This window comes from Rhinopithecus bieti, unplaced genomic scaffold (genome assembly GCF_001698545.2).
Source record: "Rhinopithecus bieti isolate Rb0 unplaced genomic scaffold, ASM169854v2 scaffold_15143, whole genome shotgun sequence".
Classification (NCBI taxonomy): domain Eukaryota; kingdom Metazoa; phylum Chordata; class Mammalia; order Primates; family Cercopithecidae; genus Rhinopithecus; species Rhinopithecus bieti.
Window position 1 is genome coordinate 1,922,575 of NW_016808091.1, and position 26,095 is coordinate 1,948,669.

The 26,095-nt window shown below is 54.0% G+C and overlaps 2 protein-coding genes across 5 annotated transcripts in view; both read left to right on the forward strand.

Annotated features, from left to right (window-relative positions):
- Positions 1–6,356: 6,356 nt before the first annotated feature.
- The window catches only part of CHAT (choline O-acetyltransferase), a 59,716-nt gene continuing 39,977 nt past the window's right edge, over positions 6,357–26,095 (forward strand). Inside the window, exons 1-8 of one of the 4 annotated variants that reach the window (XM_017885559.1) lie at positions 9,715–9,809; positions 10,926–11,097; positions 13,120–13,222; positions 16,331–16,522; positions 17,102–17,220; positions 18,681–18,734; positions 22,498–22,678; positions 24,633–24,810. In XM_017885559.1, coding sequence (XP_017741048.1) covers positions 13,187–13,222; positions 16,331–16,522; positions 17,102–17,220; positions 18,681–18,734; positions 22,498–22,678; positions 24,633–24,810 — 760 coding nt within the window. In that variant the 5' untranslated portion in view covers positions 9,715–9,809; positions 10,926–11,097; positions 13,120–13,186. Of the gene's footprint in view, positions 6,456–9,714; positions 9,810–10,650; positions 11,098–13,119; positions 13,223–16,330; positions 16,523–17,101; positions 17,221–18,680; positions 18,735–22,497; positions 22,679–24,632; positions 24,811–26,095 lie in introns of those variants that run through there. The other 3 variants (XM_017885558.1, XM_017885556.1, XM_017885557.1) reach the window with 3 other exon arrangements.
- On the forward strand, positions 7,462–9,326 carry SLC18A3 (solute carrier family 18 member A3). Its single transcript, XM_017885505.1, has one exon. The coding sequence runs from the start codon at positions 7,462–7,464 to the stop codon at positions 8,944–8,946; it is 1,485 nt and encodes a 494-aa protein (XP_017740994.1). The 3' UTR covers positions 8,947–9,326.

The following is a 26,095-nucleotide window of genomic DNA, read 5'->3' on the forward strand; positions in this document are numbered from 1 at the left end:
CTGTTCTGCCTACCCAACTAGTCAACCAGGGTAGCTATTTCCTGGTCTCCCTAGGGTGTGTCTGGAGTGTTTGTCAAGAATACTTCGACTTCCTTCTAAGTGTCCCTCCATCCACTCAGAGCTCAGTAGAACTTTGACATAATGAGAAAGCCCTAATTCTTTTCAAAACTGACAAACAGGCTTGTTCCTCCATTCCACAGCTCTTGATTTAGGGTGTTCTGTACCAGGCAGTGAGCCTAGCCACCTCAGCCCCTACCCTCAGCGCTGCACTCAGGGCAAGGAAACCGCCATGTGAACACATCCCCACCATGCAGTGTGATAAGTACAGTAGTGGATGCGTGGTCATAACACAGAGGGGTTGGTGGGGGTGGGACACAGTTCAATTAGAACATAAAAGATGAATAGGAGTCATTCACATAGGCAGGAAGTGGTATAATTTACAACAGGATTATCTTACATTACAAGTAGTCTCATTCCATTCATACCAAACCCTACAAGGTATTGTCAATGCACCCATTTTATAGATGTGTAAGTAAGGTTTGAAGAGGTTAAGTAACTTGCACAAGGTCAGAGTTAGAAACTTGCAGAGAAGGGACAACTCTGTAAGATTTTTTAACTAACAGACCCTAGACCCAGAGCATGAAAGTAAATTTGTTCAAGGTTAGATAGATAGAAGCTGATGGAATCAGGAGTCAAATCCAGGCATCACATTGAGAGCATGGAGGTGGACAGATTATAGAGAATCTTTTATGTTGAGAATCTGGACTCTCTCATTGATGATGAAGAGGCTCTGAAGGGTTTTAATTGATGCAGCAACCTCACATCCACTCTAATTCATCCAGCCCAAGAAGTATTAGCCATAGAATCTATTAGTGAAGAAGTAGCAGTAATTTTCATCCACAATGTAAATATTTTGGGAAAAGACATTCTATTTTAAAATGTTGAGAAAAAGACTAATAGAGAAATGAGTAACAGGCAATTCTCAAAAGAGAAAATACAAATGGCCAATAAACATAAAAAGGTACTCAGCCAATTAAACAATTAAATGATTAAAATGATAATAAATACCATTTTTTCTCACGCTAGATTGACAAAATGGAAAAAGACAAAACCAAGTGTTGGCATGAGTATGGGGAATTGTGTACAAACATCCGCCACTTACACGTGGTGTGACATGATTTTTCAACTTTGCAGTGGTGCATTCAGTAGCAACCATACTTCAGATTTTGAAATTTTCACATTTTCCAGTCTAGTGACATGCTGTACTACACTCTCAAGATGCTGGGGCAGAGGCCACGAGCCACAGCTCCCAGTCAGCCATGAGATTATGAGGGAAAACACCCAATACTCCATGATTTGTGACCAGATGATTTTGCCCAATTGTTAGCTAATGGAAGATTTTTGAGCATGTTTAGGGTGGGCTAACCCCAACCCCTTTGTGTAATCATGTTCCATACATTAGGTGTATTAAATGCATTTTCCACTTAACAATATTTTCAGCTTCCAGTGGATTTATCAGGACATATCCCCATCATAAGTGGAGGAGGATCTGTACTTCCATATGCTGTTTGTGGGAGGACAAGGGAGATACATTTATACCGCCACTTTACAGGGCCATTTGGAGATTTAAACTTTAAAATGTGGAGACTGCTAGAATTGACCCAGCAGTCCCCATTGTTTTTGTATCACTTGGGGAAGCACCTCCATACAAGCACAAGGAAATCCACCTCAACACTGTTTAACACCTAGAAATCAGACCTGACCCAATGCCCATCCATAGCGGACAGCTGAAAACACTGGGGCATGTTCATAACCAGAAATACTCTGCAGCAGCAGCTGAGAAAATCCAACTATTTCTATGTAGGCTAAAGTGGATATAATGTTGAGTGGAAAAGGAGAGAAATACAGAATGATACACATATAACAACATTTATGTGAATATATACTTGTTTAAGTATAATGTCACTTATGTTAAATTTTATATGAGCTCATATGTATGTATGGAAACAAATTTAGAAAAGGTTTGGAAAACACACACCAACACAATAAGGGTGGTGGCATCTGAGAGGTGGCCACCACTCAGAACTTTCATGGTGCTCTGATTTCTATGAAAAGAATACATATATATATGAATTACATGATTTATTTTCATTCTAATAAATGTAGAGATGGATTTTAAAAACCACTGACACATCAGTTCTCATGCAAAATGCTATGGCCAGTGCTGTACAGAATGCCTAGCAAGCAGAATACAGATCTTGTCTGCAAGGGGCTCTGAGGTGTAGGGGAACACCTCCAACATGGTGTGGGATACATTTCAGAAGTGGAGTAGAAAATTTGTTTGGATGGGGGCATGTTCACAATGTATCAGGAATCAGGGAAGAATATGGCAACCAAGGAGATGCAAAGCTGGGCAGGAACCAAGGCAACACTGGTTGAAAGATGTGGAGGTAGGAGCTCCTGGGGCCTGTCAGGGAAGATGAAGATGGGAAGGGTGGGAGGCACTGTGGAAGGAAGGCCACCATGTGGGGAGATGATGCTGACTCCAGTCCCAGGCAGCAGGGGACCCTGAGAGGTCTGTGAACAGGCTGGAATCTTGCCTGAAACTTTGCAGAGGAAAGAAGCTTGGCATCCCTGCAGGGGTGGATTGTCAGGGTAGGGAGGCAAGAGACAAGTGAAGGGATTAACTGTCCCAGTGTGGGGGAAGATGTAGGATCTGGGCTGGGGACAGGTAGGGAGTGGTCTCAATGTAGGAGGGAAATGAATCTGAGACATTAATTGGATTGAGATGGAAAGAAAGTGGAGAGAACAGAAACCAAAGGGATTTGGAGGCCATGCTTTCAACAAATGATTCATAGTTAGTGTCAGGGAGCCAGAAAATAGCAAGTGAGCAAGGTCCTGTCCCTTGGGAGCTGTAGAGAGGAGCCGTGGGGCCCACTCACAAAGCAGCACCTGCAGTCTCTTTCCCTATCAAAGCCCAGCTATGTTGTACACAAAGCAAGTCTGGGTACCGAGGACGGGCTGGCCAAGGGCAGACAGGCAGGCACGTAGTCCTCTGGCTTCCAGCCACCAGACTCACAGGTTTCTGGGAAAGGCTGACTTGGGCCACTTTGTTCCTTTGAATCTGAGAATATATGACTGGGGAAGCCTAAATTAATTAAATGATGCTGAGGCCCTGAGACCCGCCTGAGCCAGTGCACAGGGGACAGGTTATGGAGGTCTGAGCAAACTGCACCCCCAGCCCCCAGTGCTGGAATCCAGAGAGGCTCATGAGCTTGATTGGAATGAAGCCTGTGCTTAAGTGCTTCCAGAGAGACAAAGAAATAATAAATCAAGAGCAGGTGCCCCACCCACACACTGCCATAACCAACACCAGCCTGCTTCTCCGCAGAAATACAGTGGTTTCACCTCTCTAGAACCAGATGTTTCAGGGAAGCAACAAATAGCAAATCCCTGGAACTGACATGGCCCCATGACCTTCTCAGAAATGAGGCCAGGTTGGGCTGGCACCTCCCTCCACAGCAGCACCCCCCCAACCCACCCAAGACCTCCAAACACCCCCTAGACCTCACCCAGGCACTGGTGCAGCATGGCTATCCTTCCACCCCTCCCAAACTCCCACACACCAGGACTCCCCCGTCCCCAGCAAGCCCCCCACCCCCAACATGGCACTGATCCAGAAAGGAAGAAATTTTAGTCCATCAGACTGTGGACAGAGTTGTATCTTGTGGATAAAATGAGAAGAAGGGTTGTCAGCTAGAAATCACCAATTTGTCCCGATCCATACAAAATAATAACAATTAAGCTTCTACTAGGTATCAAGCATTGGGCTAGACACTTTCAAGCGAGCTATCTCGCAGTCTTTAGCCATCCTGCAGCAGGGCCACATGGCGGCCGGGAGCAGGACGCTGGAACTAAATCACCTGCATGTGAATCCCATCTTTACCACTTGTGAGCTCTCTGACGGAATACATTACTTTACCTCAGAGTCTTTGCCTATAAGAAAGTAATATGAAGGTTGGTGAGAGAATTCAATGAGTTAATGCTTATCAAATGCTTAGAACGGTGCCTGATGCCTTATAAGCTCTTCTGTGTGTCTAGTAAACACGTTCCTTCCTTCCTCTGCTCATTCAACTTTTATTGAGTACCAGATATGAATGCTGCCCTAACAGCTGCTGTTTCTGGTTGAGAAAGGAGAGAAAAATGCTTCCATTTTCTCCTACAGGATTCGATGGGAAGTTCTCTGTTCCCTGCAAGTTATGCTCAGATAGAGGAGTCGGGAAAGGACTTTACCAAGCGTTCGAGTGAAGGGGACGCCAGAGGGGCGGGGTCTCCGTGTGAGGCTTCTTGGTTGTGGTGGGGCCAGGGCCAGCACCCTGGACAGCTCCCCGCAGCTGGCGGGGAGAGGCTTTTGCCAGCTCGTATCTCGGCTCAGACCCTCCGTAGCCTTTTGCTGCAGGGGGCCTCTAGCTTCCCTGCAACCCCAGCACCCCAGTATTTGGAGCCATGATGGACTGGGATGGTGGGGGCTGCCCTCTGATCTGGAAGTTAGAGAATGAGGGAGTTTAGTGTCTTTGGAGCCTCCTTAGGGAGCCAGCCCAGGACCTTCCTCCTCCCATGGGTCTTCATCTGCTCCTCACCCCTACACTGTCAGCGTGTGGCCACCTTGGAGATGGAGCAGCAGGAGCACAACGCAGTGCCAGGAATAGGGAAGTAGTGTAAGGACCACATAACAGGTCCCCCAGCCTGGATTTAATTCCAGGATCTGCTGCTGGAAGCTTGACCAAGCAACCCAGCATCTCCATGCCCAGCTTCCTCACCTGGTAAGACCAGGGGAATAGCACCTATACTGCATCAGGATTGCAGGAGAATGTAGTAAACAGCACACATAGTATTCCTGCCACAAAGCAAGTAATAAATGAGTGTGCCTCCTGCCACACAGGAACCGAGGACTGGAGAGCTAGTCATGAGCCCCGAGATAATTTGGCTTCATACTCAGGAACAGCCACGTGGGCCAGAGGGCTGGAGATGTGGTCTGCACCTTGAAGGCCCTGGGAAAATTTCTCTCCTCTAAGATTCCTCTTTTTCAGCCACTAGACAAAAAAAAAAAAAAAAAAAAAAAAGTTATCCTTCAAGTCCTCCTCTCTTTAATCAGACAGGGAAAACAGCATGTGCATAAATAATAATTGTTTTGTAGGCTGGGAGACTGCCCCTTTAAGAGCCTCATAATGGGAGAGTCAGAAGAGCCCAGAGGTCTCAACCTCAAATGAATAGAGAACCAGCAAGTGGCATAAGTGTGTGAAGTCAGCTGGGGCAAGACTAGGATGCGCTGGAGAGTGTGCATGTACTGACTAAAGGCTATCAAATAAAATTTAAAATAATTAGCCCACTCCAAAGAGCCCTTCTGCAGCACACACTTCTGCTAAGGGCTGCAGTGAGTGGGCTCTCACCTTCAACCTGAACAAAGCGGAGCCTGAGGCTGGGCCCCACTGAGGGGCTGTGACTTGCCCAAGGTCATCCAGGGCCAGGCCTGTGCCCACATTAGGACTCTTTTCCTCCCTCAGACAGAGGGCACTTCAGCCACTGCAGAGCAGGTGCCAGCAGCCCTTCAGTGGATGAGTTTCTCCTCCTTTCCCAGGGTGACTGGGTGGGTGGAGGGATTGAGCAACAGGTGGCCAGGCTGCCCCCTCTCACCCTGACACAGTGGTCCCCATCCCCTCATCCCACAGCCATCTCAGGGACAGATGGAGACATTCCAATGTCTTCTGGGTCCTCCACCAACCCAGACAGAGCCTGGAATCACAATGCCCACCTAACCAGAGGGATCAGCCAACTAGCCAAGTGCCCCTCCCCACCGTGTCTTTCGTCTGTTCTTCACAAGACCCACAACTGAAAAATGAGGATAAACCGCATATTCTACACACTACAACAACATATCAAGTCCTTATACTGCTCTTAACTGTGTGCCCGGCCACCTTAGCAGTAAGTACTATTATTACTCCATTTTACAAAGAAAGTGAGGGACAGAGAGGCAAAGTAATTCCCTGCAGGTACGCTAATGAGTACATGACAGAGCTGGGAGCCATCCTGGTTGTCTGCCTCGAAAGCCCACACTTTTGCACTGCATCGCGGCACTTCCTGCGGGTGAGGGGCACGATGGGAGAAGCATCTGCGTCTAATGCTGCTTTGCTTTTGAGGCCAGAAAAATGAGAAGGCTCCCCTCTGACTCTGGAAGAGAGAGGCAAACTGTAATCTCAACAACACAACCCCCACCTCCAACCTCAGCCACCCTGGAGCCTCTCTCCCGCCAGTCCGCCCACTGGAACACGGGCTCCATGTGCCATCCAGGGTCAACGCCGCTCTGGGGACGCGTCAGGCCCAGCGCACAGCCTGGGCAGCTCGGCCTACCAGCTGAGCACGGGTGCCTCAAGGGGTGCGGCCCTCCCAGAAGGAAGGTGAGTCTCCCTGGAGCCTCTGACGACAGCGAAGTGGCTGGGCGCTCTCCGGGGAGTGGGCGCGGCACCCAAGAAGGGTTTCTTACAGTTCCAAGAGAGGACCCCAGCCACAGTCACTCCAGAGCCCACTCGGGGCTTGGAGGAGGCTCTGGAAAAGGAGTGATGGGGAGTGTGCAGAACAGGGGGCGGAGGCTGGCAGGAGCCGGGGGAGGGCTCGGTCGGGTGCGAAGAGTGCCTGGGAGGAGTTAGAGTGGGGAGGGGTGCGGCGGCGGGGAGAGAAGAGGCGGAGCTGGGGGACCCGACCGCTAAAGCGGAAAGGGGGATTCCAGGCAGGGGCAGTGTGGCCAGGCAGTGCGGGAGGGCGGCAGCGGCCAAGCTGATATTCGCGACCCCGGGTGGGGGCGAGGCAACTTCTGCCCTCAGTCCCCACAAGCTCCCGGCCGGGATTCGCTGCAGAGAAATTCTGCGGAGGGGCCGGTGGGTCAGAGCCAGGCCAGGCAGTTGCTGAGCCTTCCCCGCCCCTCCCGGCGGGTGTGTGTGTGTGCAATGGGCCAGGGGGCGGAGTCGGAGAAAGGGCTGGGGGTGTCCGTGTCCAGCGCTCCTCCGGACGCGGCTCCACAATCCAGCTGCGAGAACAGATGGACGCAGCGGCGGCTCACCTCGGGGGCTTCCTGCCCGCTGTGCGCCAAGGTCCAGGCTGAGGCGGAGATCGCCAGCCTCCGGCTCCCGCCTCTCTCGAGGGGCTGCGAGGAACAGGCTGCCGCGCCTCCCTCCCCAGGAGGAGAAGAGTGGGCGCTGACCCCGCGGGTCCTAGAACCGCGGACTGGGGGCGGGCGGGGGAGGGCAGAGGGCCGGCTCCGGGCGCGGAACACCCATCCCAGGGGCTGGTTCAAGACTTCCGCACCGAGACCCCTTCCTGGGCCTTCAGCCCTGGAGCATCTGGGGAGCGGACCCCTGTCCTGCCACGCCCCGCCCCCGGCCCCCGCCCCGCCGACGTCGCATTAGCATGAGCGACGCAAGTGGCCGGGGCACCACTCGGGGGCTGGGACTCGCCGCGTCACAGCCCCGAGTGGAAGGGAAAAAAAAAAAGAGGAGGCGGCGGAGGAGGCAAGAGCCGACGCGAGGGGAGGGGAGCGCGGCGGCGGGGCTAACGGGCGGGCAACCGGGCGGGCGGCAACAGCATGCCCCTCAGCCAGCGCGGGCGGCCTCTCAGCGCGGCGGGGGCTGCTCTGGGCGCGCTCCCGGCACAGTGCGCCCAGTCTCCGGCCCCGGCCCCTCATCCAAGGCCATCCTGCAGCTGCTAGTGAACCCCTTGAGCGGGCCCTTCATCGACCGCATGAGCTACGACGTGCCGCTGCTCATCGGCCTGGGCGTCATGTTCGCCTCTACGGTCATGTTCGCCTTCGCCGAGGACTACGCCACGCTGTTCGCCGCGCGCAGCCTGCAGGGCCTGGGCTCAGCCTTCGCCGACACGTCTGGCATAGCCATGATCGCCGACAAGTACCCCGAGGAGCCGGAGCGCAGTCGTGCACTGGGCGTGGCTCTGGCCTTCATTAGCTTCGGAAGCCTGGTGGCCCCGCCCTTCGGGGGCATCCTCTACGAGTTCGCCGGCAAGCGCGTGCCCTTCTTGGTGCTAGCTGCCGTGTCGTTCTTTGACGCATTGTTGCTGCTGGCGGTGGCCAAACCCTTCTCGGCGGCTGCACGGGCTCGGGCCAACCTGCCAGTGGGCACTCCCATCCACCGCCTCATGCTGGACCCCTACATTGCCGTGGTGGCCGGTGCGCTCACCACCTGTAATATTCCCCTCGCCTTCCTAGAGCCCACCATTGCCACGTGGATGAAGCATACGATGGCGGCTTCCGAGTGGGAGATGGGCATGGCCTGGCTGCCGGCCTTCGTGCCTCATGTGCTGGGCGTCTACCTCACCGTGCGCCTGGCGGCGCGCTACCCACACCTGCAGTGGCTATACGGCGCGCTGGGGCTGGCTGTGATCGGCGCCAGCTCGTGCATCGTGCCCGCCTGCCGCTCCTTCGCGCCGCTAGTGGTCTCGCTCTGCGGCCTCTGTTTTGGCATAGCCCTAGTCGACACAGCACTTCTGCCCACGCTCGCCTTCCTGGTGGACGTGCGCCACGTCTCAGTGTATGGCAGCGTCTATGCCATCGCCGACATCTCCTATTCGGTGGCCTACGCGCTCGGGCCCATAGTGGCCGGCCACATTGTGCACTCGCTGGGCTTTGAGCAGCTCAGCCTTGGCATGGGTCTGGCCAACCTGCTCTATGCTCCCGTCTTGCTGCTGCTCCGCAACGTGGGTCTCCTGACGCGCTCCCGTTCCGAGCGCGATGTGCTGCTTGATGAGCCACCGCAAGGTCTGTACGATGCGGTGCGACTGCGTGAGCGTCCTGTGTCTGGCCAGGACGACGAGCCTCGCAGCCCGCCTGGCCCTTTTGACGAGTGCGAGGACGACTACAATTACTACTACACCCGCAGCTAGCATCCCCACTCCTCCTCCAGCCCACCCACCCGCCTTGGGTCAACGCGGCTGCTCTGCAAGCCCACGGGCCAGCTCTGGCTCAGGGCCCACCTCCTCCAGCCAGTACCCCAGCCCCTCCTCAACCTTGACTTCTGCTCGAATCCCCTCCCTGTGACCCATTCCATATCCCTTTCTCTCTTGTCCAGTGGGGCTTGGAGCACCGCGCAAGCAAAGCCATCGCGCTCCTTGCAGAGGTGATGAGGACCCCGAGTCCCCACCTGTGTCTCCCCTGTGTAGAGCCTGCATCTGTCTGTCCTTCCTTCCATTGCTCTCAGTGCCAAACTTGGGCCGCTGCACAGCGGTGCCTCCGCCCAAATCAATAAACCGTGTCTGTCCCAGGAGGCCGAGTCTCTTTACTGGTGGGGGGTGCGTGGTGGGGCGCAGGGCCAGAGCAGAGGGGAGGGTGAACTGGGTCTCCAAGTCCCAAACCAGGCCTGAGCCAAACTAACACGCAGGTGCCTGTAGCTCTTTTTCTACCTGGAAAAGGGGATAGGAAGGAAGCAAACCCAACAAAGGCTGTCACCCACGATCACCAAGGAGCACCACGCTCCCGTGGGCCCAGGACAGATCCTCCTTTCCAGGCCCAGGGCAGAGCCCGGGGGTGCCACCTGGAGTAGCCTGAGGACCTGCTCCAGCTGGGCATGCCAGGCCCCGCCCTTTGAGGACACGCCTCAAACCATCCACAGAACTCTGAGGCGCCTGGGCTGAGCTTCCCTTCAGACCAGAATCCCCGCCCCGTTCAGGCTTTGAGAAAGGAGTAGGAGCCGAGCATTCCAGCAGAGGAAGAAAAACGGCCCATCTTTTAGAGTCTGACGGCTGGAAATGTGTGTATGATGTGATATGTGTGTGTTTATTAGAGAACTAGGCTCTGTCCTAGGAGGAGTTGAGGAGCCGTGGTCGGTGTTTGCTGTGTCCCTGTCAGTTCTGAGGGTCTGAGTCTTGAATGGAGAGATGCGAGTGTGCGACCTGGTGCCAACCCCCACTGCCACCCTATCCTGAGTGGGAGCAGCGGCCCAGGACTGTCAGGAAAGTTTCCCATCCTTAGTCCCAGCCCTGAGAGCCTCAGGCCAGCGTTTGCGCAACACTCCCTGTCCGGAAGACCGTAGTCTGATGATGGAGGCAGAGTCTTCCCATCCCAGCGTGAAGAAGCGGCTGGTCAGGGTCGCCTGTGTGTTTGCTGCCTCTGTGGGGGTCTGCTCTGCTGTTGTGCGCATGTCTGTCCTCGATCTGCGAGTCGGGCTGTGTGTGCCTGGGCGGAGTCTGCCTTTGTCAGTCTGTCTGTGCTGTTTGTGTGTGGGGGTCTCTATCTGGGGTGGGGGATGCTTTGGTCTGAGAGGAAAGTCTGCCTCTTGCTGCAGTCCTTAAGCATCCCCAAGTCTGCCATTAGGATTGTCCCAAGTCTGTAGCACCCACCTCTGCTCCCCACCCATAGTGCCAGCAGGAATTGGATGGTAACAGAAAGGGAAGTCCTGCGTGAACATTGAACCCAGTTATTGTTCCTTCTTATTATTTTGAAAGATGGTGTAGTAGGGTTTGAGACCGGCCTGGATGGTGGGGAGAGGAGGGCAGAGAGCAGAGACTTCCTCAGACCCAATCCTCTCCAGGACTCTGAGCAGCAGCACCCCACGGCTGGAATAATGGGGTTGGGGAAGTGCGGTGACTGGGAAATGGTGAGGTAGGGGCAGGGGGCGTGGGCGGGACAGTGTTCTGTGCTCCCTTCTAGAGCCTAAATTTGTTGCTCTAGTTCCTCCAGGAAGCCCTCCAGGTAGATTCTGGGGTCCGGGAGCTGGGATCCCTGGGCGGGAAGCGGGGGAAGGGATGGGGACTGAGGACCGCGAAGAAGAGAGAAGAAGGGGTCTTGGGGAGGGAGGAAATGGAAGAGAGAGGAGGGAGGAGGAACAAGAGGAAGGAGAGAAGTGCAGCCAGCTTGCTTTCTCCAGTCGGGTGGCCGCGGGGTCCCGGGCGACGTCGGAGGCCCTGCCCGGAACCCAGGCGGCAGCCCCCACCCCCGCGCTGCGACACGCCCCCCACCCCTTCCGGCTCACACCCCCGCCCACACTCCTGAGTGGTGCGGTGCAGCGGCGGCCGAGGCAGCAGAGCCGAGGAGAGCAGGTGAGAAGCAGGGCTGGGCTGGGCTGGCGGAGCGCGGTGCCGGGAGCAAGGGCGGCGGTCGGGGGTTCTATCCAGGGACAGCACCGGGGCCGAGAGGCCCCAGGACTCGTGGAGTCCTCCGAGTCCTGCGCAGCAGCGGCCGTCGGGGGTCAGCTAGGAAGCTGCAGGATTGTGCTGCTTCTTTGCCTGGGCTTGGGGAGGCTTGACCATTAGGGCTTCGGGACTCCCAGCGCATGTTCTCACTTCACTTGGCCCAGCATCTGCTAAGCACTTTCTGTGTCTAATCGGAGGGTCCGCGGGTCTGACCCGACTGGCCTGAATTGCTGGTTCGCAACCGCCTCTCCCGGGAGCAGGGGGTGGGGAAGAAGGATCAGCGGCTGGTGGCAAGTCTGAGCCAGGACATAGCCGATGACAGCCTGTGATGACCGGCCAGACTGGGGTTGGACCTTCCGGGCAGAGCAGGCAGCCCTTGGAAAGCCAGGCTGGCAGGATCATGGGTGGGAGGCACAAAACAGACAGACAAACAGACATATTCACACATACACCCTCTAGGCATCCGCCCAGTAGTGATGCAGGAAGAGGAGCTGGCAGGTGGGACCACCAGGAAACCATCCCACCCAGCTCTGCCCTCTTCTTCAAGCTCAAGGTCCCTGAGGCCTGACTAGTGTCTCCTGAATGTGGGGGTGGAAGGGTCCGGGCCAGAGCAAAAGGAGGCATTGGCTGCATTGTCTGCAGGTCCTTTTCCAACCTGAACTTGTCCTTGCTGTCCCCTCAAAAGACTGCCATGCTCTGGTGAATCCTCACTAGGATGCCACCTCTTTCACTTTGCAGTTGGGGGCAGTCCCTACGAACCCACAGCACTGGGAGGCCTGGGAACCAGCCAGTCGAGAGTGTCCCTGCACTGTGCCAGCAAGGGCTTTACATTCTCTGCCCAGCACTGCAAGGCAGCCCCAGGCTCCTCCATCTTTGGGCCTGGTTCATCCATCTTTCTCGACTCTCTGTTCCTGGCAACAACCCTGCCATGTGCCCATACGTGGGCCATGCTTGCCTCTGGGTAGGGGTGGTGGTGGGTGGGGAGAGGGGTGAGGAAATGAGCTAAACATCAGCTTTAGACTTGAGAGAGAATAGAGGGTGGGCTGGTGGAAAACATCAGTATGTGCCTGTGGAGGCTTAGGTTCAGGGGGATCTCAGAGGATAGCAACTGTGACCCACAGCCTAATACTAACAGTCTTTGCCCTCTTGGCCTGGCTCACTTCTACTGTACCTTCAAAATTAATCTGCCTCTCCCCAGACTAAGGCCGGTGACCCCTAGGGGCCCTGGCTGCCCAGCCTCCCTGCATACCTCCCTGGGCACTCCCTTGGCATCTACACTGGCAGCCTGCAGACCCGAGACTGCCTAGGTCACAGTCCCTCCAGCAGGCCCAGAGTCTCCCTGCCCTGGCCACAGGCCAGACTCCCAATTAGCCTAGATGCATCCTGGAGCACAGGGCCTTAAAGGCCTCCATTCACCCACACATGCATTCGTTTCCCTCAGCCCACCAACTGAGGAAATTCACCCTACTCCATACCAGAGATGTGGCCAGGCCCCAGAGATGAAGCCCTGAGCACAGTAGGTATGGTCTTACCCTTGAGAAGCTAGTGGGAAAGAGAGAGCTTGATCAGCAAAGCACTTATCTATTGGATTCCAGGCAGGAACAAAACCAGCACTCCGCCAGCAACCCCTGGTGGATTTGGATTGCCCTAGGGTGGTCAGCTGGCCTTGGGTGGCAACAGCCCCATGAGAGCAGACCCTCACTTTAGGAACCACTGTCTCCCATATGGGGGCCCAGAGAGAACACTGTGGTCAGCACATACAGCTGGAACTCGAGACTGGGGCCAGGCCTACAATGAGACCCCTATATACAGCTGTCAGGCTCTGGCCTCCTCATGGAGCTGGGGTAGGCGTCTGTTGGTGGGAGGTGGAGGGTTTGTGATAGGTCTATGTGGCTGCTGTGTTGATGCTTCTCACTTCGTGGTCCCCAGGTCCACACTCTGCATCCCTGGACCAGGACTCACCAAGACGCCCATCCTGGAAAAGGTCCCCCATAAGATGGCAGCAAAAACTCCCAGCAGTGAGGAGGAGTCTGTGAGTGACTTTTGGAGTCCTATCTCAACCCTGCTTTCCCCACCCACATGCCCTTGCTTCCAGAACAGTCCTGACTGGGACTGGCCCCCAGCATTTGCCTGGCCCCAGCCCTGCCCTCTACTGGCACGAGGCCCAGGCTACAGCCCTGCCCCCAGCTTGCTGAGGATCCCAGAAGGGCCTAGAGGGGCTGAGATGGGCCTCAGGGTACCAAGGGAATGCTAAGAGCTAAACTTCCAAATCCCTGGGCCAGCCTAGGCACTATCTTTCCTTTCAGGGCCTCTCTTCATCCCAGCTTCCACTTCTGATAGCTTTGAGCCCAGTGATTTTGCCTTAGGGTGGGGCTGAATTCCTACTCCAAGCCCCGCAAGTCCCAGCTCCAGCTGCTGTCACTAGTTCAGCCTGGGAGCCTTAGGCACCATGTTCTCCACTGGCCTGAGACAATGCCATCCTCCTTGGGCAGGCATCCTCCCTCCCACCCCAGCCAGCCTTCGGGAGGCAGAGCAGCACACCTGATTTCAGGTTGTTGCATGTTCTTCCCCTTTCCCACACTTGTCTTTTTGCCACCTTCTTTCCTGTTCCCCCTTCCCCAAGCCCTCATTTGAAACCCTGAACAGAATTTTCTGGCTTCTCCCCAAGAAGCTGCTCACTCCATTGCCCTGACCTCTGCAGCTGACAAACATCTATTGTCACCTCTGGTCCACTGGCATGCTTCTCCACCCACCCCATTGGGCTGTGGCTTCCTTAAGAGCAGGCTCTGTTTCTCCATCGTCTCTGAGTTCAGGCCAGGATCTGACTCACATGAACCGCACAGGAAATACGGAGTCTTGGAGTATTACCTGAGACTCCCAGGTCCAAAGACCCTCTTAGTACAGGGCTAGAAGTCTGGGAGAGTCTGGGGAGGATCCCTGGGGGAGCTGAGATGACTGAGCTGCGATTTCCTGCTTTATTCCTTTTTACCCACTGCTGATTCCCTGTTAGCCAGGCTAAGTCATAGCGCACTGTCAGAGCCTAGAAGAAGGCGGGCAGTGTCTGGTAGAGGCTCTAGCCAGACTTGTGGGCCCTTTTGGCCAGGCCATTAACTGGGCTGGGCTTTCTGTAGGTGCTCACCCACCCACCACCCATCACACAGACCACCCCCCACCGCAAGAGATGGAAGAACCAGAACAGCTGGGTTGGGGGCCCAGACCTGGCTCGCTGGGGTTGGGCAGGGCAGCCTAGGATGCTGCCCAGATCTGTCCTCGCATCATTCCCCAGGGCAGAAGCAGCCCATAGTTGGCATTGACACCCCACCCCTACCAGAGAAGTGAACCCTAGAGGCAGGATCAGACAGGCAGAGGGCCGCCATTCATCCATCAGCAGCAGGGGCAGAGAAGGAGGTGTTTTTAAGGGGCCCCTTCACTCTGCAGCCTACGGGGAGGAACCTTTACTGTCTCATGGAAACTCATCACTGCACAGAGGAGAAGCCCCTGAAGGAAGGTGCCTCACTGTCTACCAGCGTGTCCCAGGAACCATGTTGCAGAATTCTGGTCATTAGGGCAGCACTGAATTATGTCTCTCATCCAAAGCCATCTTTCATCCTTCCAAATCTCTCCAGGTCTGCCTCCCGCCCCTCAGGTCTGGAGATCAGTTAGATTCTGAAGCCCCAGCTGAGAACAGTTTATAAATTAAGAGTGACTAGCAGCCAACAATATCAATAACAGGACTATTTCATCTTAGATCCATCCTTCATGGCTTAAAAGCACTTTCACATGCATTAGGTCTTTAATCCTATGAGAGGGAGAGCTTACTACCCCCATTTTACAGGAGAAGAAATTGTACAATTTAAGCAATATTATTATAAGTTCTGCCTTCCTATTGTCACTGGCCAAGTGAGGGACAAGAAGAGGAAAGGAATGGAAAAGGGAGTGAAAGGGAAGGGAGAGAACGACCCAGGAGAAAGAAGCAGAGTGGACATGGAAGACTGATTTTAGCTCCTTGTCTGCCATCAGATTTGTATGTTACCTTGGACTAGCTGCTCCACTCTCTGGGACTCAGTTTCCTCATAAATAAATGGGAAGTCACAAAATTGAAGCCACACAGAAGCCTTCTGTGGTGAAAGCTGCTGGTAAACTGAGAGGCACAGCATGCGTATAGGAGGGCGGAGTCGGGGGGTTCTTCCCAGGCTCTAGCCACACTTTGGGGCCCCCAAAGAGTACGGGTTTCCTCTTGGGAATTCCTCTGGAAGTGTAAGACAGCAAGGTCGTAACATTTTAGATGTGCCTATCCGAGCCCAGTTGTTTCCCCCATTTAATTCTCTCTGTGTTCCTCTCAGGTAGGAATTATTATTTATGTCCTATGGATGAGGAGCAGAGGCTTGGAGAGATTCAGAGAGGAAGGACATTCACTGCATCCCCCCCACTGCCCCTAACACCCACATGAAACAGAATCCCCTGCCTGGATTTTATAAGTAGGAGGGACTTATAAGAAGCTCAGGGCATGAATCATCTTCCGAGGAAACCTCTTGTAGGATTCTAGTCATTAGGGCAGCACTGAATTGTCTCTCATCCAAAACCATCTTTTATCCTTCCAAATCTCTCGGTAAGCGTGCCCGCTTCAGGTCCAGAGATCAATCAGATTCTGGAGCCCTAGCTGGGAACAATCTCTAAATTAAGAGTCACCAGTAGCCAACAATATCAATAACAGGACTATTTCATCTTAGATCCATCCTTTATGGCTTAAAAGCCCTTTCATATCTATTTGATCCTATGAGAGATAGGGGTTACTACTCCCATTCTACAGAGGAAGAAACTGAGGCACAGAGGGAGGGTGACTTGCCCAAGTTTGCAGGGCTGGTCAGTGGCAGGGTCAGGGTACAAACCCAGGTCTGTCTGGTGCCAATATCACCATATTTTACTTTACCCCTTGCTGGGGACAGAGCACAGTGAGGTCAGGGACGCCAAACTGAAACTTCCTAAATTCATAATTTTGCTGAGCTGAGCCCTAGAAATGGACAGGCCCCAGGGTAGAGAGCAACACAGGGGCAGAACGACACAGAGACTAGGGACCAGCCTGGGGACGGGCAGGGGCGCACATACGAGAGGCACAACGCCTATGAACCCTCTTCTCCAGGGGCTGCCCAAACTGCCCGTGCCCCCCCTGCCACAGACCCTGGCCACGTACCTGCAGTGCATGCGACACCTGGTGCCTGAGGAGCAGTTCAGGAAGAGCCAGGCCATTGTGCAGCAGTTCGGGGCCCCTGGTGGCCTCGGTGAGACCCTGCAGCAGAAACTGTTGGAGCGGCAGGAGAAGACAGCCAACTGGGTAAGAGGGGCAGACAAGGGACCCATAGAAGAGGGGCGGGAGGCAGACCTGGAGACAGAGGGATTTCGGTGAGAGGCAGGTAGGGGACAAAGACAGGGCAGAAGGAGAGACAAGGGACAAGGATGGGGGATAGGGGTGGGAACAGGCAGGTGGCATGGATTGGAGGACAGGAAGGGACAAGGATGGGAAACAAACAAGATGAGGAATGGGAAATATGGATAGAGAAAGAGGAGGACAAATCAGGGACAGGAATAGGGGACAGATGGGGACAGAGATCGCATCAGGAAAGAAGAGAGGGTGAAAGGCAGGAAGGAGACACCTATAAGGACAGGCAGAGGACAGTGATGTAGCACCAAGCCACCAGGATGGGGACTGGGAAAGAAGAAAGGAGACAGGAGGGCGCAAAGGTGAAGGACAGGCCCGGTGGACTGGGAAGCTCCTGGCACATACCTGGGGCTTAGCATATATTTGTGGAATGAATGAATTAATGCTCGGGTGAAGTGTCCCGATTTTCTCTCGGGGCTGTCAGGATAGGACTGTTTGGAGGGATGTGACAGCCTTTCCTGCCCTCCCTGGCAGGTGTCTGAGTACTGGCTGAATGACATGTATCTCAACAACCGCCTGGCCCTGCCCGTCAACTCCAGCCCCGCCGTGATCTTTGCTCGGCAGCACTTCCCTGGCACCGACGACCAGCTGAGGTGAGGCCTTGGTGCTCCTAGCTCATAACCTGGGGACCCACCCAAGGCAGGGGCCCTTACCCCAGCGCCAGCAAAGAAAGGCTGAAACTGGAGCCTCGGCTGAGCTTCCTGTGGCCAAATGCCCTGAGACAGTGGACGTCCAGGCCATCAGGTGGGGAGCAAGGTTAGGTGTGGCTGCACTCGAGTGACAATCACATGATCAGCCTTAGTCTATATTTATCTTGCAGTGGAATGGGCACTCATGGAGGTCATGGGTCCAAATATCCCCACAGTCTCCACCTGGCTGAGGCCCTGAGAGGAGGCGTGTGGCCCTGGACCACGCCAGTACTTGTCCCTGGGAAACACTGCCCCAGGCTGTCTGAGAGGCCTGTGCTTCCCTCCAGAGCCCGCAGCTCTAAACTGAGGCCCCAGAAGGCTGGAAACAATTCCTCCCTGCCAGCAGCCAGAGCCTGTGCCATCTGCTGTAATTTCAGAGCTCACTGAGCCGTTGGAAGGGCCTCTGGCCGCTGATGACGATGGAGGATGGGGGCAGGGAGAAAGGGTTTCCCTTCTGGAGTCTCTCAGAGTCTGATCTTAAGACCTGAGTGGGACAAATGGTGGGGACAGTTTAGAGGGAGGGCAGAGGGCAGGCCAAAGTGGCCCAAAGGCAAGAGGCAGGGCCCACCTCACCTCTGGGCAGGGCTTAGCCACGCTAGGAAGACCTCCCCATCCCACCCTACCAGCTGGCCAGCCTTCCCTCCCACTGTAGCTGGGGTCTCCCCAGGGAAGAGGGAAGGTGTGGACGGATGAATGACTTCTGAAAACAGTTCTCACAACTGCATCTGAGGAGTATTTTTGTCCCGGTGCAATTAAGCCAGGCCCAGCATCCCAGCATGACAGTTCCCGCTGCTTGTTTCTCCAGTGCCTTTCCCCAAGCACTCAATTTCCTTTTCCTTAGTACTGGAGGGTAGGGGGAAAGGACCAAATTACTGGTTTTTCCCAGGAGTCCTGCCCTGTCCAGCCCCAGGGCTGGCCTTTCCAAGGAAGAACTCCACCCTTCACCCTTTGCCCCTTCTGACTTGCTCTGTGGCCTCTCCTGGCTTCCGTCTCCCTCTCCGCTCCCTCTCCTCTTCAAGGTGATTCCAGCTTCCTCTCCTCTCCCCAAGAGCTGCTCCACCCCTAGTTCTCACCAAAGGACCATTTTGAATCCAAGGCTTGTGGTGGGCTCACGGCACTGGGCTGGAGGGCAGGAACCACATCTGATTAGTGTAGGAGCCACATCTGATTAGTGCACACAGGCCGGCATACAATGGGGGATCATAGAGTTTGGCAGTGGGGAGGAGGGAGAGAGAAGGGAGGGAAGAGGAAAGAGATGGAAGGGAAATGGAAGGAGGGAGGGGAGGCAGAATGGAAGGAGGGAGGGAGGGAGGGAGGAAGCTAGGCCCTGGGAGGAAAGGCTCAGGCCTCCCTTCTCCCTGCAGGTTTGCAGCCAGCCTCATCTCTGGTGTACTCAGCTACAAGGCCCTGCTGGACAGGTAGGACAGGGAGGGTGGTGCCCTGTTCCAGCACAGTCTGCCTATGCGTCCATCTCCCTTGCAGGGACCTTGTCTTTTTCCAACTCTGTATTCCCATTCCTGGCTCCTGGCACGGAGCAGGTGCCCCTGCCCTCACCCACTCCCCCACCATCAGGATGACCTTTAGCCCAGCTGGCCTGACTGTTAACTGTTCCTTTTCCTGGGGCAAGCACCATCCTTCCTTGATCTTTTAAAAATGCCCCCTCCCTCCACACATATGTGCACAGGTGGAGTGAATTCATTTGAAGCTGGTGAACACATAGGAAGGCGGGGAAGAAACAGTTGTTAGAGTAAGGTGATGGGAGTCCTGCTTTGCCACTTGGAGGAATGGTGTCTCCAGCCAGAGCCTCTGTGTCCTCAATCCCCCCAAGTTCAGTGGACACGAGGCTGTTCTGACAGATGGAGAGGGCTGCTAAAGCACCGCAGGCTCTCTTTGATTTTAGGAGGAAAGTCCCTCTCCTGGCCAAGCTTAGGAGAGCAGGAGGGTGTCTGAGAGCAGCAGGGAGAGTAAGAGGATCTGGAGGACCCAAGTCTCTCAATGTACAGACTATAAGGGCATTAGAAGCTGGAAGGAGACAGAGAGGCCCAAAGAAGCATCCCTTGCACAGATGAGGAAGCTGCAATGCAGAGAGGTTAAGTAACTCATCCATGGTCACACAGCTGGGTGGTGGCAGAGCAAGGAGGGGACAAGGGGCAAACTTCACTCTCTGTTCAACTTGACTCAACTCAGTCTTTACCTAGCCTTGGGACCGAGGCTCAGACCCACAGTCCCTCCAGGGTAGGGCTGCTCCCTCTGGAGAGGGGCAGGCAGGGCTCCCAGACTCTCAGGGTGGAGCAGCTCAGGCTGTCCAGGGCATTTCTGCACCACACGCTCTTGGGTGCTCTGCTCACTCCTCTCTAAATGCCATGGGTCACTAGGCCCCGGACTGCTGTCTCCTCATGGTGTGTCTTTGGTCTCTCCCTTCTTCGTGGACAGTGCTCCATTTCCTCCCAGAACTCGCCCCTCCAGCTCACTGTCCTGCCTATTTTCAAATAGCTTTGTCTCGCTGGGCCTGGGGACTTGGTGCCCATTCATCACTGACTGCCCCCCACAAGACTTCACTTTCCTTCTGATCCCAGACTTTCACATGTTTGTGTGCACACTCACACAAACACGAATACCCATGCATATCCACATGGAGGTTCCCATGTCCAATGACTAAAAAGGACTTAAGACTGGAACATTTTCCTGAGTGCCTGTTTTGAACCCTTAATTAATTAATTAATTAATTCACTTATTCACTTTGCAATGTAGTTATGCTGGGAAGATGAAGAGAAATAAGGCCTCATCCTCCCTTCAAAATGTCCTTAGGCTATTGGGCAAGATAGTCACATAAACAGACACAAAATACAGCTGTGTCCCTTCCCCTGAGTCCCACACTCGCTCATCCAAGCCTCAACCATCCCCACTGGGGTGTCTCTCAGTCATTACAAATGAGCCAGGAGAGCTTCGCCTCTCCCTCCCCGCTCCCCAACTCCTCCCATACCTTGTTGAGCCATCTCTGTAAGTGCACTGGCGCATGCCCTGTTGGTGAGTCTGGGAACCTAGAAGTCACCTGTGCGTGTTCTGCTTTCTCCCTTGCATCCTCATGTGACCCATGGTGCTCAGTTGTGGACATTCTCCCTCCCCACCGTGTCCCCAAGCTCCCTCCTCCCTCCCTGCTGCCCTCACTTGAGACATCACTTTCCTTCTCTGCCGTAGCCTCCTTCCTTGTTCTTCCTGTGACAACTTTCAGTCCATTCTCCCCATATAAGCAGGGTCAGTAAAACAACAAAATGGAAACCCAGTCATGCCCCTGTGTGTTGAAGCCTCCCGAGGGCTTTCACTGCACCAAGAATAAGGTGATAGCTCCTCCCCACTGCCACTGGAGCCCCACAAGACCTTGCCTGCCCTCCTCTCTGGCCCTGTCTTCACTGGGCCTCAGCCCTACTGGCTTCTCTCTGCCTTTGACCAGTGCTTCTCAAGCTGCCTCTGGGGAAGAACCAATATATTTTCTTTCATTTTGTAAAATTTGTGTAAAACAACACAAAATTGATTACTAGAAAATGGTACAAAATATGAGACCAAATATTTTATTACAGGATTCAACAGACATAAAACTCCCATCACATTGCTGCAAACATTTCTGGGTTCAGGCATTACACCAAGTCATGGGTCAGTCACAGCATTTCAGTGCAATACTCATACTTTGAGTTGCAGTGCTGTGGGACATTTCACCCTTAGGGCTCAGCTCAATCAACCTGCCTCAGTGAGAATGCCCCTGGTCACCATCTCCTGCCCCTGCCAACACTCTGTCTCACTACCTGAAAGTCTTCTGTTCACTGGTTTGCTGCTTGTGGTCTACTCCCCACCTACACATCCCAGGAGCTGCACCCCCATAGAGCAGGAGCTGCAGTCTTATTTGCTGCCGTATCTCCATATCCCAGAATGGTGCCTGGCCTATACAGAGGATGTGCTTCACAAATATTTGTTGGCTGAAAGAGTGGAAGGATGGATGGATGGATGGATGGATGAATGGAAAGATGAATGGATGGTGGATAGATGGTTGGAAAGATGGGTGAATGGAAAGATGGATGGATGGTGGATAGATGAGTGGATGGTGGATGGATGGGTGGATGGTGGATGGAAGGATGGATGGATGCTTGGTGGATGGATGGGTGGATGGAAGAATGGATGGATGGTGGATAGATGGGTGGATGGTGGATGGATGAGTGGGTGGTAGGTGGAAGGAGGGATGGATGTTTAGTGGTGGATGTATGGTAGATGTATGGATGTATGGATGTATGATGGATAGATGGATGGGTGGATGGAGGGAAGAAAGGGAGGGAGAGAGGAAGGACAGGCAAAAGGCATACTCAGACCAGGGAAAAAGAACTTCCTGCATTGGCCTCAGAAGAGCCTTCTAAAAGAGATGATAAAGGAGTAGGCTCTTGAAGGAGTTTTCTGAATAGAANGAAAGATGGGTGAATGGAAAGATGGATGGATGGTGGATAGATGAGTGGATGGTGGATGGATGGGTGGATGGTGGATGGAAGGATGGATGGATGCTTGGTGGATGGATGGGTGGATGGAAGAATGGATGGATGGTGGATAGATGGGTGGATGGTGGATGGATGAGTGGGTGGTAGGTGGAAGGAGGGATGGATGTTTAGTGGTGGATGTATGGTAGATGTATGGATGTATGGATGTATGATGGATAGATGGATGGGTGGATGGAGGGAAGAAAGGGAGGGAGAGAGGAAGGACAGGCAAAAGGCATACTCAGACCAGGGAAAAAGAACTTCCTGCATTGGCCTCAGAAGAGCCTTCTAAAAGAGATGATAAAGGAGTAGGCTCTTGAAGGAGTTTTCTGAATAGAACAGTTGAGTTCTGGGGTTGGGGCAAACGCGTGCTGAGAGAAGATCAGCATAAGCAAAGATACAGAAGGCTAACTGGCAGGGTTTGTACATGCCATGCATGAGGCAGAGGTTTGGGGAAACTCTGAGGGTCTCCATGGGTTGTGGAAATGGGGCCCTCCACTACTTTAAACAGTGGAGAATTGAGCTCTGCATCTGCCACGGTGATGCAATTCTGGGTTCTGTGCCCCATTTTGGCTGATCGAGTTACAATAAAACCCATTCTCTGTCTCCCCTCAACCCCTGCCATCCCCTCGTGGCTGCCTCCCTTCCTGCTCCTCTTCTTCAGCCACTCCATTCCCACTGACTATGCCAAAGGCCAGCTGTCAGGGCAGCCCCTTTGTATGAAGCAATACTATGGGCTCTTCTCCTCCTACCGGCTCCCCGGCCATACCCAGGACACACTGGTGGCCCAGAACAGCAGCATTATGCCGGAGCCTGAGCACGTCATTGTAGCCTGCTGCAATCAGGTAAGAAGTCCCTTGTCTTGGTGAGGGAAGGCACAGAGCATGCAGTGGCCATGCATTCACATCCATTACCTTCTCCGAGGGGGCTCAGTCTTCTTCCCTGAGTCACACAGGGAGCTGGGGCACCATGTCTCCAAAATGTGGTCCCCACTTCCAGTCAGTCCCATGTCTCTCCACCAGTTGGCTTCTAAGAATGAGAGCTGTCAGTTTGAGAATATCCTCACTGGACTCTCACTTCAGCCCTGATGCCCTGAGGGTCACGATCCAGACCTTCCACCTACACATCTATTCTTTTCCATGCAGTCACCCAGGCCCTGGCCTTTCTGGAGACCACACACAGGCAGACAGTGTTACAGACTGACAAATAGGACCTTTCATGTGCCAGCCTGTGGGCTCGGCACTTAACATGCATTCATCCCACTTAATCCTCACAGTGACCCTGCAGAGGGGGCCTTAGGATCTCCGTGAGACAGTTGAGGACATGAGACTCAGACAAGTTAAGTGGTCTGTTCAAGAATGGGAAGGACTCCTAGGTCTGGCCAGTACCCCAAGGTCAAGCTCTACCCCCTGCAGCTCGGGTCCTCAGACTAGGTTCCACAGAGCCAACAAGGACCCATGGTTCCTGGGGGACAGGCTGAGCATGAGGGCTCCTGACCTCTTCCTTGGGCCCACTGCACTATATATTCCATATATTGAGCTTCACATAAATATTTCCTCTGACAAACAGTTTTTGTTTTTGCTTTGCTAAAACCCAGGTTTGGCAGCCATCCCAGGGACCCCTGTGGTACTTGCTCTACAATGTGATTTTGGGCTCACCTCACGTTTTCAGTAAGTTGGGAGCTCTGTGGAGCCCTGACATCTGAAGGCGGCTGTGACCTCTGTTCCTAGATTCGAAGGCCATCTAGGAGCTCTTGTAGCCCACTTGACACCCTGGCCATAGACCAAGGAAGTTTCCCCATCTTCATTCAAAAGTCAAGACAAATATTTCCCAGTTCCCACAGGCCACCATGTCCACCTCTTCCAGACATGCTCTGGGCCCCTGTACTGGACCAGGCCATACAGACACTGCTAGGGAGTTGGAGGGGAAGGGAAAACAAGGTACTCATGTCAGTCAGCTGAAAAGGGTATCTTGACCTGGATCTAGGAATAGACCCTTCACAAAGCCTGAGGCTCTAGCCTTCAAAGCTACAAAATGACAGAACCACAGGGCTGACATACAAAGCCCATGTAGGTACACATGTGAAGGTGCACACACACGCACACATGTGTAGGTGCACATGCACACATGGTGTGTGTTGGTGTTCCATTTTAATCTTCCTCTGCATATGATTGCTGGCTTGCTTTTTTCCTCCACTCGCCAGCATGTTTAAGGCCCATCACTGTGGCTCTATCTATTGCTAATTCACTCTTTTCGATGGCTGGGTAGACATGCCTCAAACATATACACCACATTTCACTTAGCCATTCCCCTTCTGGAGAACAGTGAGGCTCTTGCTACCATTTTGCTGTTGCAAACAAGGTCGAGAGGCACATTCCTCGTGTCTTCCTGCACACACGGGTATGTTTCTCTAAACCTCAGGATAAAATATGCATTTATAAGTGCAATTGCTTAGTCATAGGTATGCACATTTTTAGTTTTGATAGACACTGCCCTCCAACAGTAGCTGTGCCAATTTATACTCCATTCCCCATAAACATAATGGATTCCGTGAACCATAAAAGCACATTTTCTTTCGGCTAAGTTTAATGTTGCCTTCTTTGATTGGGGGCAGCGAGGAATCCAGCACAGTCAACAGCCTTGGCTTGGTCCCTAAACTGAGACTGCTTAGAACCACCTAACACCTTAGGAACCTTGGGCCTGAGCATCCCTGTCCCAAGCTCAACTGTGAAGGCTGAGTGAAGGCCTGGTGCCACGGGTCACCCAACAAGTGACATGTTTGACCTGTTTACCCCACAGTTCTTTGTCTTGGATGTTGTCATTAATTTCCGCCGTCTCAGTGAGGGGGATCTGTTCACTCAGTTGAGAAAGATAGTCAAAATGGCTTCCAACGAGGACGAGCGCTTGCCTCCAATTGGCCTGCTGACATCTGACGGGAGGAGCGAGTGGGCCGAGGCCAGGACGGTCCTCGTGAAAGGTCAGCCGCAGTGCCCAGCACATCTCCATGCCCATCTCATGCTCGTGCCCATCGGCTTTTCCTCCTCCAGGGTTGGGCCAGGGCCTCATCCCCATCAGCCATAGTGCGGGAGCTCAGGGCCCACAGCATGTCCCGCAGCCAGCCACAGTGCCTTGCCACTGACGGCACCTTTTATGCCTTCATGTTCCATCTGACAGTATCTGGCTTTCTTGGTGGGACTAACTGGTGCTGGAACTAGGGGTGTCTGGGAATACTGGGCGGGGCAGGGGAGTTAGCAGGAGGAAGGCTGGCTGCAAGTCAGCAGGTGTGTTTTCCTGGTGGCCGGTGCTCACAGAGTGGCTGGGGGAGTCCTCAGATGGGGGTGTGGGATGGAGCCTGCCTCCGGGAAAGTGTCTTTCACCTGATCTTTCCATCCTGGGACTCTTTATCTTCAAGCTGCCCCATATCTTGTGGCACTGTTCTTATGAAAGTCTCCAAGCATTCCCATAAGGAAGCCAGGAATATTCTTGAAAATTTTTCATCACCCTTCTGGAAACTACTTTTCAAATCCAAAGCTGGTCCTATTCCAGGAGCTGATGGAATGCCCTCCTTCCTTGCCCATGGTAGAGATACTGGAATGAGAAGCAAGACTTCTGTGAGTCTTTATTTGCCCCTCAGAATTTTACTGGGCCAGGTAATCTATTCAGACTCTCCACATCTGTTACTGAGGGCCCTGGGCTCGGGCTAGGGAGTATGGGAGACAAAGGAGATGAGGCCTCTACCCAGGAGCAGCCCCGTGATGGGAACAGGAAGAGAGGGCATGGGGAGGAGACTCACATCCAGGGGCATGCAGTGCTGACCCACTTCAGACAGGCGTCAAAAACGTGCTCCAGGACTTCAGAGAGGGAAGGGAGCCCTTCCGAGTGGGACTGTGAAAGGCTCTGTTAGAAGAGGTGGGAATGGAACAAAGCCCCATGGCATGAGAAAGGCTGGAGGGAAGGATGGTGCCCAGGCAGGCAGACCCACCCTGGGCAAAGCCCGCTGCCCAGCAGGGACACACCCACCTTACCCCCAGGGTGAGGAGGAGAGCAGCCGCCCAGTGAAGGTGGCCTGAGCCGGATGTACTGGGCCTAGCTGTCTGAAAACAGCCACTTGCATTTTCTGGTCTCTCTCTAGAAGGGTCTTCCCCCAGATCCAGCTGGCTCCTTGCCCCATGCAGTGCTCAGCCCAGGTGTCCAGCCTCAGGCCCTCCTTGGACATCCTTCCCACGCACTCTGTCCCTGTGGCCCGTTCTCTTATCCTGACT